Source organism: Enhydra lutris, unplaced genomic scaffold (assembly GCF_002288905.1).
Source record: "Enhydra lutris kenyoni isolate GAN:26980312 unplaced genomic scaffold, ASM228890v2 scaffoldscaffold34, whole genome shotgun sequence".
In the NCBI taxonomy this organism is placed as follows: Eukaryota; Metazoa; Chordata; class Mammalia; order Carnivora; family Mustelidae; genus Enhydra; species Enhydra lutris.
Window position 1 is genome coordinate 10,797,668 of NW_019154118.1, and position 16,282 is coordinate 10,813,949.

General features: G+C 40.4%; 1 protein-coding gene across 1 annotated transcript; it reads right to left on the reverse strand.

Moving 5' to 3' along the window:
* Window positions 1-7,229: 7,229 nt before the first annotated feature.
* Window positions 7,230-8,165, reverse strand: LOC111153943 (olfactory receptor 149-like). The gene has a single exon (XM_022513288.1). It carries the CDS (start codon window positions 8,163-8,165, stop codon window positions 7,230-7,232), a length of 936 nt encoding a protein of 311 aa, XP_022368996.1.
* Between the last annotated feature and the right edge of the window lie 8,117 nt (window positions 8,166-16,282).

Below are 16,282 nucleotides of genomic sequence, written 5' to 3' on the forward strand. Positions count from 1 at the left end.
CCCATCTCTATCCTCTTAAAAGGACATAAGAATTCATATCTTTATTTTGATAGTGACAGTTTGTTTATTGGAGGCCCTAAGAAGGTTTTGATGGTATTTAGTTAAAAACAAGAGATTTCATTATCAGTATTTTATCAAAATTATTATTCCCATTGATTATGTTATATGTGTGTGCAACTGTGTGTTTCTTTGTGTGTGTGTTCAGGTAATTAAATATTCCTTAGTGGCTCAGTTAGTTAAGTGTCTGCCTTTGGCTCAGGTCATGATCTCAGGGTCCTGGGATTGATCCCATGTCGGGCTCCCTGCTCAGTAGGAAGTCTGCTTCTCCCTCTCTCTCTGCCCCTCCACCCTACTTGTGTGCTCTCTCTCTCTCTCTCTCAAGTAAATAAAATCTTTTTTTAAAAAAATTCCTCAGTGCCCTAAAAATAACTAAGAATGTAAAGCAGCCCTAAATCTTGGATTTCAGAATTGGCAGGGTGGTGACATAAGGCATGAAAAACTTTCACAGCATGACTGATGGAAACAATCATCAAGTATTCAGTTCATTTAAGCCATGAGAACTGTCATGGTTGTTAAATTGAGCCTCTTACATTTCCGCTTGAAATTCACCCTGAGTCTCAAATTGCTTACTCTGGCCCTGCTGTTCAGTCTAACTGCCTTGTTTTAATTCATGCTTTTCGCCATGTGCTGGGCAAAGTCAGCTCTGAGCCCTGAAATGTGATTGACAGTTTCCCCTGAGGCTTCTTGGAGAAAAAAGATTCTACACTCAGAATATGCAGCCATTTAAAACCTTGACGTTAAAAATTCCCTGTTTTCACTATTCTGTGAAGACTATCTAACTGCATCCTAAGTAGCAAGTGGCATTTTTATCACTAACTCTCACAAGGAAGAGAATGTCATACTCTCTCAATGCAGTGATTTAGGAAGAGTCAGCCTCATGCTGGAAATGCTAGAAAAACCGATGTGAATGAAACTGTGCATGAGCCTGTGCCTAGCAAGGAGGCTGTAAGTTATATATGTGTTACATGCATGTTACATGTGTGGCTCTCAGGCTTGGTTTTTCCTTGGAATAATAACTGCAGAGAGAACTGCAGACTGTAAACATTTTAACAAGGCTTTTGCACTTCCTGAGCCAATTTCTAGTCTCATTAACTCACTTTGCCCTATTACACTGCTCACAAGTGGGGAACAAAAATAGAGGGCAAAAAAAAAAAAAAAAGCCAAAGTCATAATGAGCATGAGAAGCATCTCATAGGATTGGGTCCCTCTGAGATTAATTAGGTAAAAAGTTCTCTTCTCAGTGACTCCCTTGGAGAAATCTTGTAGCTTGAGTGTCAGAAAAAGTTTTGTAAATGTGTTTCTTTCCTGGAACTTTCCATTACCTACATTGAGAAACAAGGACCATTTTTCTGAGTTTCAAGTAATGATGTTAATATGCAAGAACACAAAAACTGTGTGTTAAAATCAGTCACACAGATCATACACTGTGCAGGAGGGGCATGAGAGCAGAATTGGGCTTGGAAGTGTATTAGTTGGCCCAGGGCTATTGGTCACAAAATACCACAGACTGGGTGGCTTAAACAACAGACATTTATTTTCTCACAGTTTCGGAGGCTAGAAACCTAAGATCAAGGTGTTGGAAAGGTTGGCTTCCACTGAGGGGACTGAGCGGGATTTGCTTCAGCCTGTGTTCTTGGCTTCTAGATTGCCATCCTCCTGCTATCCTTTCCTGTAGTCATTCCTCTGCACGTGCGTCTTTGGAGTCTCTGTGTCACCAGCTTTTCTCATCTCATAAGGACACTGGTCACCTTGGATTAGGGCCCACCTACAACAGCCTCATTAAATTGAATCATCTCTACAAAGGTCCTATCTCCCAACATATGATACTGGGGAGAAGACAATGCAGCCCATAACAGAGAGGAGACACACTTAGATCTGAACGCTAGCTGGAGAACACACACACTACATGTGCGATTTTGACCAGGTTGCTCCAGCTTTCAATCTCATATTTTTGAACTATGAAATCAGGATAAGAAGAAGCACTTCCTTTTTAGGTTACTATGAGGATGAGCTTAGATGGGCATGCAGAGGACCCAATCTCATGCGTAGCACATCACAAATGCTCTATAAATCTCCGCTAATCACAACAAACTTTTATGTTTTCTTGGTATCTCAAACACTTCCTAAAGGAAGTTTCGGTTTGTCCTTCCCATGCATGGTTATAATGCAATAAATCTGTCTGCTCGCTTCTTTAATCTAAGTCCCATTCAATCAAATATAACCTTTAATCTTGTGTTTTAGCTTCTTTTAAACTGTTTCAACAGATTCTTTATTTCTGATAGCATTTAGAAGCAGCAGCAGCATTTCTGGTTTTCCTGACAACTTTGTATCTTGTTTACTTCTTGGAACAAACTGGAAGCAGGATCTTTTGTTTTGTTTTGTTTTGGTCTAGTTTCCTTCCAAGGCTTTTGTTTATATCTGCCTATAATTTGTTAGCTATCGCTAAAGCCCAAAGAGATGATAGGTTGAGATAAACTGTGTAATTTCAATATTAATTCCATTATTTCAGTGACTTCAAGTGAACAAAAAGTAATTGTGAGGACTGTAATAGGAAACAGAGCCTCATCAATTTTGCCTCATCCATAATATTACATAACTATAAATTAATGTATAAAATGAATGTATTAAATTAAAATGTCATATTATACACAGTGTTGGCTATTACCATGTACTTATTCTATGCTAAGCCCTCACTAAGCCCCTTTGCATGGATAACACCATTTGACCTTCACAGTGACCCTATGAATTGGGTACTTACCACATCCTTCTCCAAATACATGTGAAGAGAGCTTGCCTAATACCACACAAATGGCAAGTGGCCAGGAGAGGACTTAAACTCCAATCTGTCTGGCTACAAAGCCCAGGACACTCCCAAACACTGTTCTTAAACACTACTCCCTGCCACTAAGAGTCTTGAAGAATCGTTTCCAAAGAAAAATCCTGTGAACTGAACACTGCTTTTCTTTGTCTATTTTTTACTTAAAGAAATGCATTTTTTAAAGAAACAAAGAGGGGAAGGTAACATATTTATCATGTTCAAGATACAGTGTTAGGTGATTTAAGGAAACATCCAAGTCAGTGTTTACAATTCAATGAGGTCGGCTTAAATTTTGACATTTACCAATTAAAGTATAGCACTTTAAGTTACTTAAGTAACTTGTTAAAAGTCAGAAAGCGCATACATGTTAAGGTAAAATTTAAACCACATTTGTCTGATTTTATTAATTCTGTCAGCATAAACTAGTACTATTTTTCTCAAAGTAGAGCATGAATCTGTTCCTAGTAGATGCTTAATAACATCTAACAATGTATATAGACTGAGGTCCTAGCCAAAAACAAAATATCATCTAGAGGGGCGCCTAGGTGGCTTAGTCTGGTTAGGCAGCCAGCTCTGGATTTCAGCTCAGGTCATGATTTCAGAGTTGTCAGATGGAGCCCCACATCAGCCTACACAGTCAGCATGGAGTCTGCTTGAGATTCTTTCTCCCCCTCTCCCTCTGCCCCTCCACCCACTCAGGTGAGTGCGCACATGCTCGCTTGCTCTCCAGTAAAATAAACAATCTTTTAAAATATTTTTTCTATTTACTCAACAGAGAGAGACAGAGATAGTGGGAGAGTACATGATTGGGGAGGAGAGGGAGGAGCCTGTCAGCCCGGAGTCTGCTTGAGATTCTCTCTCTCCCTCTGCCCCTCCCCCCAGTTACTGTTCACTTTCTCTCTCCCCAATAAAATAATTTTTTTTAAAAAAGATCTTATTTATTTACTCAAGGGAGAGACACAGAGATAGTGAGAGAGCACATGATCAGGGAGGAGAGGGAGAAGCAGGCTCCCTGCTGAGTAGGAAGCCCCATGCAGGGTTCAATCCCAGGACCCAGGATCATGACCTGAGGAGAAGGCAGATGCTTAACCAACTGAGACACCCAGGAACCCCCCAAAAATAAAGATCCTTAAAAATGTCATCTAGAAGTCACGCTTTGATTTATTAATGCAACAAATGAGGGCTTGTGTAGTTCTGAACTGTAAGTACCCATCTGTCTCCCTTGTTTCACCTCTCTGCTCCTAGTTAGCTGTTACCCTTTAGGGTCACTTTGTCAAACTTTTTCTCATGTGATGAATTGTTATTTTGTCATAATATAAAATTGAAACAGAGAAATAAGAACTTGTGTCTGAGATAAAGAAATTTCACAAAAAAATAACTGTTCAGCTTGGGTTTTGAAGGATGAGTAGAAGTTTTCCTAACAGAGGAATCAAGGAAGGGAATCCCAAGAGGAGAAAATATATTTATAAAGGCACGAAATTATGAATAAGTATACTTGAGATGTGTTTTGGAACCTTCTTCAACGTCTTTGTAGGATTAATCATTTCTGTTTTCATTTTACTAGTCTATTTTATATTTTTCATTCAATATTTATTATATATTTTTTTACATTTTTATTTAAATTCTAGTCAGTTTACATACAATGCAATATTGGTTTCAGGATTAGAATTCAGTGTTCATTACTTACATACAATACCCTGTGCTCATCATAATGAGTGTTCTCCTTAACCTTCAACCTTCAATTTGTTCTCTATCATTAAGAGGATCTTATAGTTTTTTCCCTCTCTCTTTTTATTATGTTTTACTTTAATCATGTGTATATCCACCTCCCATATTTAGCTATAAGCTTCTTAAAAAAAAAAAAAAAAACAGAACATTACTTAGAGATTTTTATGACTTCAGTGTTTAGCATAGTAATTACTCAATACATATGTGTTTGTTAAAAGAACAAGACAACAAATAAATAATGTAAAGAGGTATTTTTAAGGAATAGCAAGGGCAGTTTAGCTAGGAAGGAGAGTGTGTGTGAGAGAGATGTATGTGTTGCTGGGTGAACGTTTGGCTTTGACGACACTAAAGAGGTACGTTGGAGCTGATTGTAAATTTTACAGATCCTTTACTAGTTACTAAGTTATTATAATTCAACCTATAAGCATCAAATGATTGTTGAAAATCCTAAAGAAGCAGAGTAGTATTGTGTGGTTTGCATTTTGAAAGATACTAGTTTAGAATTAAAAGAATTATGACCATAACATTTCTTAGGACCTCAGTCCATATCCCCTTACCCCACTCCAGAGGTCACCTTCAGGCAGTGTCCTTAGGTACCATGGACTCTCCATGTCTTCTACCTGGGAGTAGTCTTTGGCCAAGGAATTTTTTTGAGTCTACATGTATGGAGCAGTCCAGATACTTGTGATAATTAATGCTCCCAAGAACATCCACCAACCAATAGGGGGCAGGAATTGGTATAAAAATATACCCAGATTCTTTTGCAACTCAGTAGAACAACTTTGAGGTTGTTATACACCATTTTTCAGAAGATCCTTGGTACAGTTGAGCCCCAGTTCCTCACAGTGGTAACCCATTCATTGACACTTGCTTAATTAACTGTTCTTTCCCTGTGTCACTTTCCTTCTCTTTTATCATGTTTTCTGGGATAATCTTCCCAAAATTGTTTATCCTCAAACCTTTCTCTCAGAGTTTGGGAAAACCCAAACTAAATAAAATTTTCATTTTCTCTTTTTTTAGAAGGAAGTCTTAAAGAGAGACTGATGATTGTATCCTTGTGTCATATCTATATATACCAAAAAGTAGAAAGAGCCCACCAAACATTTTGGCTGTTTAAAATGAAAGGATTCTTATATTGTGGAAATTCACATTTATTTAAAAGTAAACACAACAGAAAGTTAACGTTGATAAATCTGTACAATGGAATTTGCACTTTGGCAGTAATGAACTAATTTCAGACACATGCAAAGACATAAATGTCAAAAGAGTAACATTTAAATAAAAATAGCAAATTTCAATAGAATTAAATTAATATAAAGTTCAAAAACTTGCAATATGGCATTGAGAGACACAAACATATGGGGTAAAACTTAAAGAAAAGTGAGAATAATAAGCACAAAATTCGAGTAATGACTTCTGGAGGGAAGGAGAGTATGGAATCAGGCTGGGGTCTACTGAGAACATCCAAGGCACTGAGGTCCCTTACCCCAGTGGCAGAAGGCACAGACCCAGAGGCACTAGTCTGGTCTGGCAGGTCCCTTGGCTGCTCCCTCATTCTAAGAAGTACAGACAGGAGAAGAGAGCTGGTCTCTCTGTTTTTGCCCTTCTTCTTCCACTGCCATCCTCCCTGTGGCCTCTTTCTATATCACTGTGAAAAGAAACATCATAGCAACAGTATTCCCCAACTGGAACATTCTCCTCATTGCATTCAGTCATAAAAACAGTAGTTTGCTGTACTGAAATAGTGCATTTTTCATTCTTACCATATTTCAGCCAGTAAGTGAAGAAATTTAGTGACGGGACCAAACTTCATCCCCTTCGTTAAACAGAGACACCAAAGATACAAAACAATGATAGCGTGGACCCAACATCACTCCCTGGTGGCAGTGAGCAGTACAAAGCCAAGTCCAAAGAGTATCACAGCACAGTCACCCCTCTGTGGATTCCCCCATCTGTCCCTTCCACATTCTCATCCACGCCTGCTTCTAGGTCTGAGCCCAGCAGATAGCGTCTGTAGCTGACTGTACATCAGTCAGAAGCTCTGCTCCACTCAGAGACCCACCTCAGCCCTCAGCCCTCAGCTGGAAGACTTCTCTTTGCACAACTTCTTTACGTTTTTGTAGGGTGTCACTTGAAACCTCAGGTATGTACCCTCCCATTTTCTTTCAACAACTCCTAGACCAGTAAAAGGAGGGCTTCACCAAAGCAAGCATTTGAGGAGACAATCACTGCAGCCAGGTCAAAGAAATGCCGGGGTGAGGGGGAAAGAAGAGGTGGAGGGGCTATAGGAGGAGACAGAAAATAAATACTGGGAAGCAGAAGGTCCAGCTTGTTCTGCTTCCTAGGGAGAGCTCCTTCCTTCTTTCATTAGCAGCATGAGATCCTCAAGAGAGAAGAAGTCCGAGAGCCAGAACTCCCACCCTAGAGTCTTCATTCTACCATTCCCTCCTCATGTGTCCTCCAACAAGTCACATTAAACTCTTGGAATTGTAGTCCCCACATTCTAAAATGGAGATAATCATAATAATACCTGTGCTTTCCAATTCAAAAGTATTTGTGAGAACCCCATAAAATTGTTACAGAAGCTACAAAGTGTGGTTGAACCTTTCCTAGCATTCTATCCCTACAATGGCTCAGGAAGGAAGCCCAAGTGATGTAGCACCTTCCTCAGAGATGATTTCACTTCCTTGTTCCTGAGGCTGTAGATCAAGGGGTTCAGCATGGGGGTGACCAGGTTATTCAGGATCTGGACAGTTGCATCCAGCCAGGGGCTTGGGGTTGGCCTTAGGTAGATGAGGACCACTGGCATGTAGAAAAGCAAGATGGCAGTGAGGTGTGCACTGCAAGTGGAGAAGGCACGGCGCCGGCCCTCTGCAGAGTGGATCTGCAGGATGGAGCAGACAATACGACTGTAGGAGGTGAGGATGAGAAGGAAACAACTGAGGGGCATGAGGCCCACACTGATGAACCCCACCATCTCCAGGGCTGAGGTATCAGCACAAGCCAGCTTCAGCATCACAGGGATATCACAGAAGAAATAGTCCACCTCGTTGGCGCCACAGTAGGGCAACTGGAAGGTGAGAGCAGTTAGAAAGGTGGCCTGAATGCAGCCCAAAAAGGAGGTCCCCACGGCCAGGCTGGCGCACGCTCTGTGGCTCATGATCACCGTGTAGCGCAGAGGGTAGCAGATGGCGACAAAGCGGTCATAGGCCATCACCGTGTACAGGAAGCACTCAGTACAGCCCAGGAAGTGGTAGAAGAAGAGCTGGGACGCGCAGCCTGCGTAGGAGATGACGCGGCTGTTCCCTGAGAGGTAGAAGAGCATCTTGGGGGAGCTCACAGAAGGGAAAAATATGTCACACACAGACAGTTGACACAAGAAAAAGTACATGGGGGTGTGGAGCCGAGTGGAGGAGACAATCGCCAGGAGGATGAGCAGGTTCCCCAGAAGAGTGAAGATGTAGAAGCCCAAAAACAGGACAAAGAGCATGCTCTCCAGGTCCTCCGTGTGGGGGATGCCCAGCAGGATAAATTCAGTCACTACTGAGAGATTCCTCATAGCTGTGAGAAAGTCAGACCTCGAGAAGGAAATCAAGAAACCAACGTCCGAACACCAACATCAAATTCTCAAGCATTTCGCTGATGAGTGCTTTGGCTCTGTTTTTAACAATCAAGACCAACCTTCTTGTGAATGGCAAGATGTACATAAAAACATCAGGTAATAAGAAATGCCAATTTCCATCCCACTCCTGGGAGGAATGTTTTTTAGAGGTTGATGGTTGTCCTCTGTGACTAGATCAGAAGTTTAGAGACAGATTCAAAGTATTCTCATGTTGAGAAATCTTTTTACTGCTGTTCATTCACTCTTTAGTATTTACTGTCTTTAGGCATATTTGTATTTTGAACTCTCATGGTGTCTTTGAGTAACAAACTTCCACGATTCATGTTCCTCTAGAAAAATCAGGGGGAAATTGTGTTGGAAATCAGAGCACTTCATTTGAATCCTGGCTTTGCCGCTTATTGGCTACACTATTTAAAACCACTTATACATCTTTGATAGATGTGGCTTCATTGTCTACGAAATGAAAATCATAATTATTATAACAACAATATCAACAATAAAAATAACCTGGTATCTTAGGAAAGTTTATGACATGTCTGTGAGAGTGTCTGGCAAAAACATAAATCCCAATTTAAAATGTCCCTTTATTTTATATAACTTAAACTTACTCCTTTAAGTGCTTCCCTTTAACGTTGGCATTTGGCAATTATTTGTCAATAAATGTCTGTTAAACAAATTATTGAATAGGGGCGCCTGGGTGACTCAGTGGGTTAAAGCCTCTGCCTTCGGCTCAGGTCATGATCTCAGGGTCCTGGGATTGAGCCCCGCATCAGGATCTTTGCTTAGCGGGGAGCCTGCTTCCCTGCTCTCTCTCTGCCTGCCTCTCTGCCTACTTGTGATCTCTATCAAATAAATAAATAAAATCTTTTTTAAAAAAATTATTGAATAGACTTCAATCATATTATCTTCAGATTACATCCCTCCAGACTTACCTGGTCTAATATCCCCATCTCTATCTATCAGGAGATGTTGCCCTGGCTTTTCTGGTGCTTTTAACTTTTTCTAAGTAGACGACAGCAACCCTGAAATATTAAGCAAAAGAAGTAGTAACAACAGAAAAGCGTTAGTTTCATGTTATTATGAGGAAGAAATAGAGTGACCCTGACAGCAAGAAGTCAAACAACAGTTCAAACAATGCGAGAGCACAGTACGGTGTCTGGAGGACATAGAGGCTTCTTCCTCCCATTTCTCCTTTAATAATAATACTACATAGATAGACACATGCATACGTAGGCATACATACATTTAACCAGTATCTCTGTGTTCCAAGGACTGGGCTTAGCACTTTCCAAATGTGATTCTTTTTTTTTTTTTTTTTTTTTAAGTAAACCTATAAAAAGAAGCTAGCACTATTATTTCCATCTACAAATCAGGAAACTGAAGCTTGGAAAAATTAAGCAAGTTGCCCAAGGTTACAAAGCTAATAGGTGACAGAGCTGAGACCCTGTTCCACTGCATTCAGACTGCTCTGTACTCCTAATCATTAGGAAAACTGTCCTCGGCCTCTGCTTTCTAACCCAGCCTATTCTGCTGCTGGGCAATGACATGCTTCTAGATGGGTTCACATTATTATTTTAAATTAAGATGGGAAAGGCCTCTCGTCTTACTTCTTCCTGGTTATTTCCAGTCTTGACTCTACAGCACACCTAGTTAATATCTAATACAGTTTTAAAGATCAGACAACAGGCTTTTTCTATCCCTTTGACACGAGACCTTAATATCAAACCCCGACATAGGAGCTCTCAGGTGACAGAGTCACATTCAACATGGGGATTGCAATCATAAACGGTGGCACGTAACACTGAAAAACATATCAAAGAGAATGACTAAGTCAAAAAAAGTCCCTTGTAAACCTCCCTACAATTGGGCAAAGTGGAAGACAGCAAAGAGAAACAGGGATGTTCTGGGGGAGAGATGCTGCGGACAACCTGCTTCTTGTTACTAATTCTAGTCACACCTGCATTGTGTCTCCAAGCAATGCAGATGTTTGTGAGCTCTGATCGCCTCTCCTTGGTCAAAAAATGTTCTCAGAGGTCTGTGGTCCTTGCCTACAATCAGATATTGTATCATTCTGTAACCTTGTTTGATGTAAAAGTCTATTTCTGGGAAAAAGCAGTTCCTAGGAACCAGAAAAGCCCCTGGGTGTGGACCTGCTAGTGTGTGAGAGGCAGAGGTTAACAGTGAGACATGGACAGCAGCCTGGACACACTCACACAGTCCACCTGAAAACACAGTCACGTTTTCCAAAGTGTTGTAACAAGACCTCACCTTCACTGTCTCTGTGCAGAGCACAGAGTGCTCCAGCCAAAGGACCTTCGATCCTCCTACTTATAAAGAACTGAGTCTCATAGGGTTTATACAATTGAGACTTGTACACACTCACTCTCCCTGGATTGCTTCCTTGGAAGTTTTCTCAGATTCCCTTAAGCCCTACTTAGGATCCAGAGATCACTCTAAGGGAACAATTAGTTTTCCACCTTTATTATCCAACTATGAAATAATAGCAAAAAGATCATCAGAAAGGGACTTTGTAAAACAGGACATATCTGCTCCTTCAAGATCACTTACATGGTAGCAAGAGCTCTAATTCTATACCCACCCCCCGCTTTTTTTGGTGGCTGTATACACCCTCAAGTCTTTGCTTATATTATCTGTCAGTTGCTTTTGAAGTTATCTGTACATTCATGTGACTATATAGTTATCTAATAAACATCACTATTCAAGACAGGAATCTAAGCAGTTAGTAATTATTTATTATGCCTCTCCTATCATTATGTGTCCTTCAGGTCTGTACTCCTGAAGAGAAATATTTTTTAAAAGATTTTATTTGTTTATTTGAAAGACAGAGATCACAAGTCAGCAGAGACACAGGCAGAGGGAGAGGAAGGGAAGCAGGCTCCCCGCTGAGCAGAGAGTCCGATGTGGAGCTCGATCCCAGGACCCTGGGATCATGACCTGAGCCGAAGGCAGAGGCTTTAACCCACTGTGCCATCCAGGTGCCCTCTGAAGAGAAATATTTTTATACCAGACACATCCATAGGAGATGACCAGGAGAGATAAAGGGGCTGGCAATAAACTTTCTCAAAATTACTGACAAAAATTATTGCCTAGCTAACATTCAGTTAATCCACAGTAAGCATTTTACCATGAGCTAATTGCTATGCTAAATTTTAAATTCATTATTATATTTAATCTCTAATAGAAACTTATAAAGTAGGCGGTATTATTTGACAAAGAAAAGTAGGGGAACCTGCATGGCTCGGTCTATTAAGCATCTGACTCTTGATTTGGACTCAGGTGAGCCGAGTTGTGCTCGGCTCTCAGTGAGGAGTCTGCTTGGGATTCTTTCCCTCTGCCCCTCTCCCGGCTCATGCTCATCTCTCTCTCTCTCTCTCTCAAATAAATAAATAAATAAATAAATAAATAAATTTTTAAAAAAGAAACTGAGAAGTAGATGAAATAGCTCTAGAATTACATAGCTAGAAAGAGAGTGAACTGAGACTCTAATTGCCAAGCCAGTGCCTTTAAGGATTATGCTATGATGAATTCCAGAGATTTGAGTTTTGTGTCCAAATAGAAATAGAGATATAATATAATGTGGTCCTCAGGTGCTTGCAGGGCTGGTAGTATTGATATGCACCACTCCATGTGATGACTCAGAAATCATGGGCAGATGTGGTATAAAGACAGATTTACTGGGGTGCCTGGGTGGCTCAATGGGTTAAGCCTCTGCCTTCGGCTCAGGTCATGATCCCAGGCTCCTGAGATTGAGTCCTGCATCGGGGTCTCTGCTCAGCGGGAGCCTGCTTCCCCCTCTCCCTGCCTAACTCTCTGCCTACTTGTGATCTCTTTCTCAAATAAATAAATAAAATCTTTTAAAAAAAAGGACAGATTTATTTTCAGAGTAGAAAGAAAGTGTTTAATTATTAGCAAATGCAAGTAGATGAAACACACAGGGTTATGAGATGATTAGCTCCTTGTCACTGGAAATATCCAGGGTGTGAAGAGAATAATCTTGTGGGTATGCCATTAAGAATATTCTCAATTTGGGGGCTCCTGGGTGTCTCAGTCAGTTAGGCGTCTGCCTTGGACTCAGGTCATGATCTCAGGGTGCTGAGATCAAACCTCGCTTCTCCCTCTCCCTCTGCCACTCCACCTGCTTCTGCTTTCTCTCTCTTTCTGTGTCAAATAAATAAATAAAATCTTTTAAAAAAATAATATTCCCAATTTGAGTGAATAACTTGAATTGATGCTCTTACTAACTCTGAAATTATTTGGTTTTATTTATACTGCAAAACTTTTCAATGATACTGACCTGACACAGTAAAAGTAGAACTTTTATTTAATGATGATAATTCTACTAATCCCTATGCAAGAGAAATTACTGTATGGCCAGTGTCGAAGAGGTTATTGCCTATATTCTCCTCTATGATTTTTTTTTTTTAATCAGAAAGAGGGAGAGAGAGCGAGCAAGCACAGGCAGACAGAGTGACAGACAGAGGCAGAGGGAGAAGCAGGCTCCCTGCTGAGCAAGGAGCCTGATGTGGGACTCGATCCCAGGATGCCGGGATCATGACCTGAGCCAAAGGCAGCCGCTTAACCAACTGAGCCACCCAGGCGTCCCTCCTCTATGATTTTGATAGATTCCTGCCTCACATTGAGGTCTTTTATCCATTTCGAGTTTATCTTTGTGTATGGTGTAAGAGAATGGTCGAGTTTCATTCTTCTACATGTAGCTGTCCAATTTTCCCAGCACCATTCATTGAAGAGACTGTCTTTTTTCCACTGTATATATTTTGCTGCTTTGTCGAAGATTATTTGACCATAGAATTGCGGGTCCTTATCTGGGCTCTCTACTCTGTTCCACTGGTCTATGTGTCTCTTTATGTGCCAGTACCATGCTGTCTTGGTGATCACAGCTTTGTAGTCAAGCTTGAAATCAGGCAACGTGATGCCCTCAGTTTTGTTTTTCTTTTTCAACATTTCCTTAGCAATTTGGGGTCTCTTCCGATTCCATACAAATTTTAGGATTATTTGCTCCAGCTCTTTGAAAAATACTGGTGGAATTTTGATTGGAATGTCATTAAAAGTATAGATTGTTCTAGGCAGTATAGACATTTTAACAATGTTTATTCTTCCGATCCAAGAGCATGGAATGGTCTTCCATCTTTTTGTGTCTTCTTCAATTTCTTTCATGAGTGTTCTGTAGTTCCTCAAGTACAGATCCTTTACCTCTTTGGTTAGGTTTATTCCCAGGTATCTTATGGTTCTTGGTGCTATAGTAAATGGAATTGATTCTCTAATTTCCCTTTCTGTATTTTCATTGTTAGTGTATAAGAAAGCCACTGATTTCTGTACATTGACTTTGTATCCTGCCACATTACTGAACTGCTGTATGAGTTCTAGTAGTTTGGGGGTGGAGTCTTTTGGGTTTTCCATGTAAAGAATCATGTCATCTGTGAAGAGAGAGAGTTTGACTTCTTCATTGCCAATTTGGATACCTTGTATTTCTCTTTGTTGTCTGATTACTGTTGCTAGGACTTCTAATACTATGTTGAACAAGAGTGGTGAGGGCATCCTTGTCGTGTTCCTGATCTCAACGGGAAGCTTTTCCCATTAAGGATGATATTTGGTGTGGGTCTTTCATACATAGATTTTATGAAGTTCAGGAATGTTCCCTCTCTCCCTATACTTTGAAGTGTTTTAATCAGGAACGGATGCTGGATTTTGTCAAATGCTTTTTCTGCATCAATTGAGAGGACCATGTGGTTCTTCTCTCTTCTCTTATTGATTTGTTCTATCACATTGATTGATTTGCGAATGTTGAACCACCCTTGTAACCCAGGGATGAATCCCACCTGGTAATGGTGGATAATCTTTTTAATGTGCTGTTGGATCCTGTTTGTTAGGATCTTGTTGAGAATCTTAGCATCCATATTCATCAGTGATATTGGTCTGAAATTCTCCTTTTTGGTGGGGTCTTTGCCTGGTTTGGGGATCAGGGTAATGCTGGCTTCATAAAAAGAGTCTAGAAGTTTTGCTTCTGCTTCAATATTTTTTGAAAGAGCTTCAGGAGAATAGGCGTTATTTCTTCTTTGAAAGTTTGGTAGAATTCCCCAGGGAATCCGTCAGGTCCTGGGCTCTTGTTTTTTAGGAGGTTTTTGATCACTGCTTCAATCTCATTACTAGATATCGGTCTATTCAGGTTGTCAATTTCTTCCTGGTTCAATTTTGGGAGTTTATAGTTTTCCAGAAATGCATCCATTTCATCTAGGTTGCTTAACTTATTGGCATATAACTGTTGATAATAACTCCTGATGATTGTTTCTACTTCCTTGGTGTTAGTTGTGATCTCTCTCTCTTTTCATTCATAATTTTATTAATTTGAGCTTTCTCTCTTTTCTTTTGGATTAGTGTGGCCAATGGTTTATCGATCTTATTGATTCTTTCAAAAAACCAGCTTCTAGATTCATTGATACATTCTACTGTATCTCGAGTTTCTACCTCATTGATCTCTGCTCTAATCTTTTTTTTTCAAAAAATTTTTAAAAAATTTTATTTATTTATTTGTCAGAGAGAGAGAGAGGGAGAGAGAGCAAGCACAGGCAGACAGAATGGCAGGCAGAGGCAGAGGGAGAAGCAGGCTCCCTGATGAGCAAGGAGCCTGATGTGGGACTCGATCCCAGGACGCTGGGATCATGACCTGAGCCGAAGGCAGCCGCTTAACCAACTGAGCCACCCAGGCGTCCCTAATCTTTTTTTATTATCATTTTTTTAATTTACTTTCAGCATAACAGTATTCATTGTTTTTGTACCACACCCAGTGCTCCATGCAATCCGTGCCCTCTCCAATACCCACCACCTGGTTCCCCCAACCTCCCACCCCCCCCCACCTCTTCAAACCCTTCAGATTGTTTTACAGAGTCCATAGTCTCTCATTGTTCACCTCCCCCTCCAATTTCCCCCAACTCCCTTCCCTTAACTCCCCATGTCCTCCATGCTATTTGTTATGCTCCACAAATAAGTGAAACCATATGATAATTGACTCTCTCTGCTTGACTTATTTCACTCAGCATCATCTCTTCCAGTCCCGTCCATGTTGCTACAAAAGTTGGGTATTCATCCTTTCTGATGGAGGCATAATACTCCATAGTGTATATGGACCACATCTTCCTTATCCATTCGTCCGTTGAAGGGCATCTTGGTTCTTTCTACAGTTTGGCAACTGTGGCCATTGCTGCTATAAACATTGGGGTACAGATGGCCCTTCTTTTCACTACATCTGCTCTAATCTTGATTATTTCCCTTCTTATGTGTGGAGTTGGTTTAATTTGTTGTTGATTCTCCAGTTCTTTAAGGAGTAGAAACAGCTGGTGTATTCTGGATTTTTCTATTTATTTATTTATTTATTTATTTATTTATTTTTGAGGGAGGCTTGGATGGCTATGTATTTCCCCCTTAGGACCGCCTTTGCTGTATCCCATAGGTTTTGGACCGAAGTGTCTTCATTCTCATTGGTTTCCATGAATTGTTTAAGTTCTTCTTTGATCTCCTGGTTGATCCAAGCATTCTTAAGCAAGGTAGTCTTTAGCTTCCAGGTGTTTGAGTTCCTTCCAAACTTCTCCTCATGATTGAGCTCCAGTTTCAAAGCATTGTGATCTGAGAATATGCAGGGAATAATCTCAGTCTTTTGGTATTGGTTGAGTCCTGATTTGTGACCCAGTATGTGGTCTATTCTTGAGAAGGTTCCATGTGCACTTGAGAAGAATGAGTATTCTGTTGTTTTAGGATGGAATGTCCTGTATATATCTATGAGGCCCATCTGGTCCAATGTGTCATTCAATTCTCTTGTTTCTTTATGGATTTTCTGCTTGGATGATCTATTACTGAGAGAGGTGTGTTAAGATCTCCTACTATTAATGTATTCATATCAATATGACTATTTATCTTGATTGCAATATAGACATTTTAACAATGTTTATTCTTCCTATCCAAGAGTATGGAATGCTTTTCCAACTTTTTGTGTCTTCTTCAGTCTCTTTCATGAGTGTTCT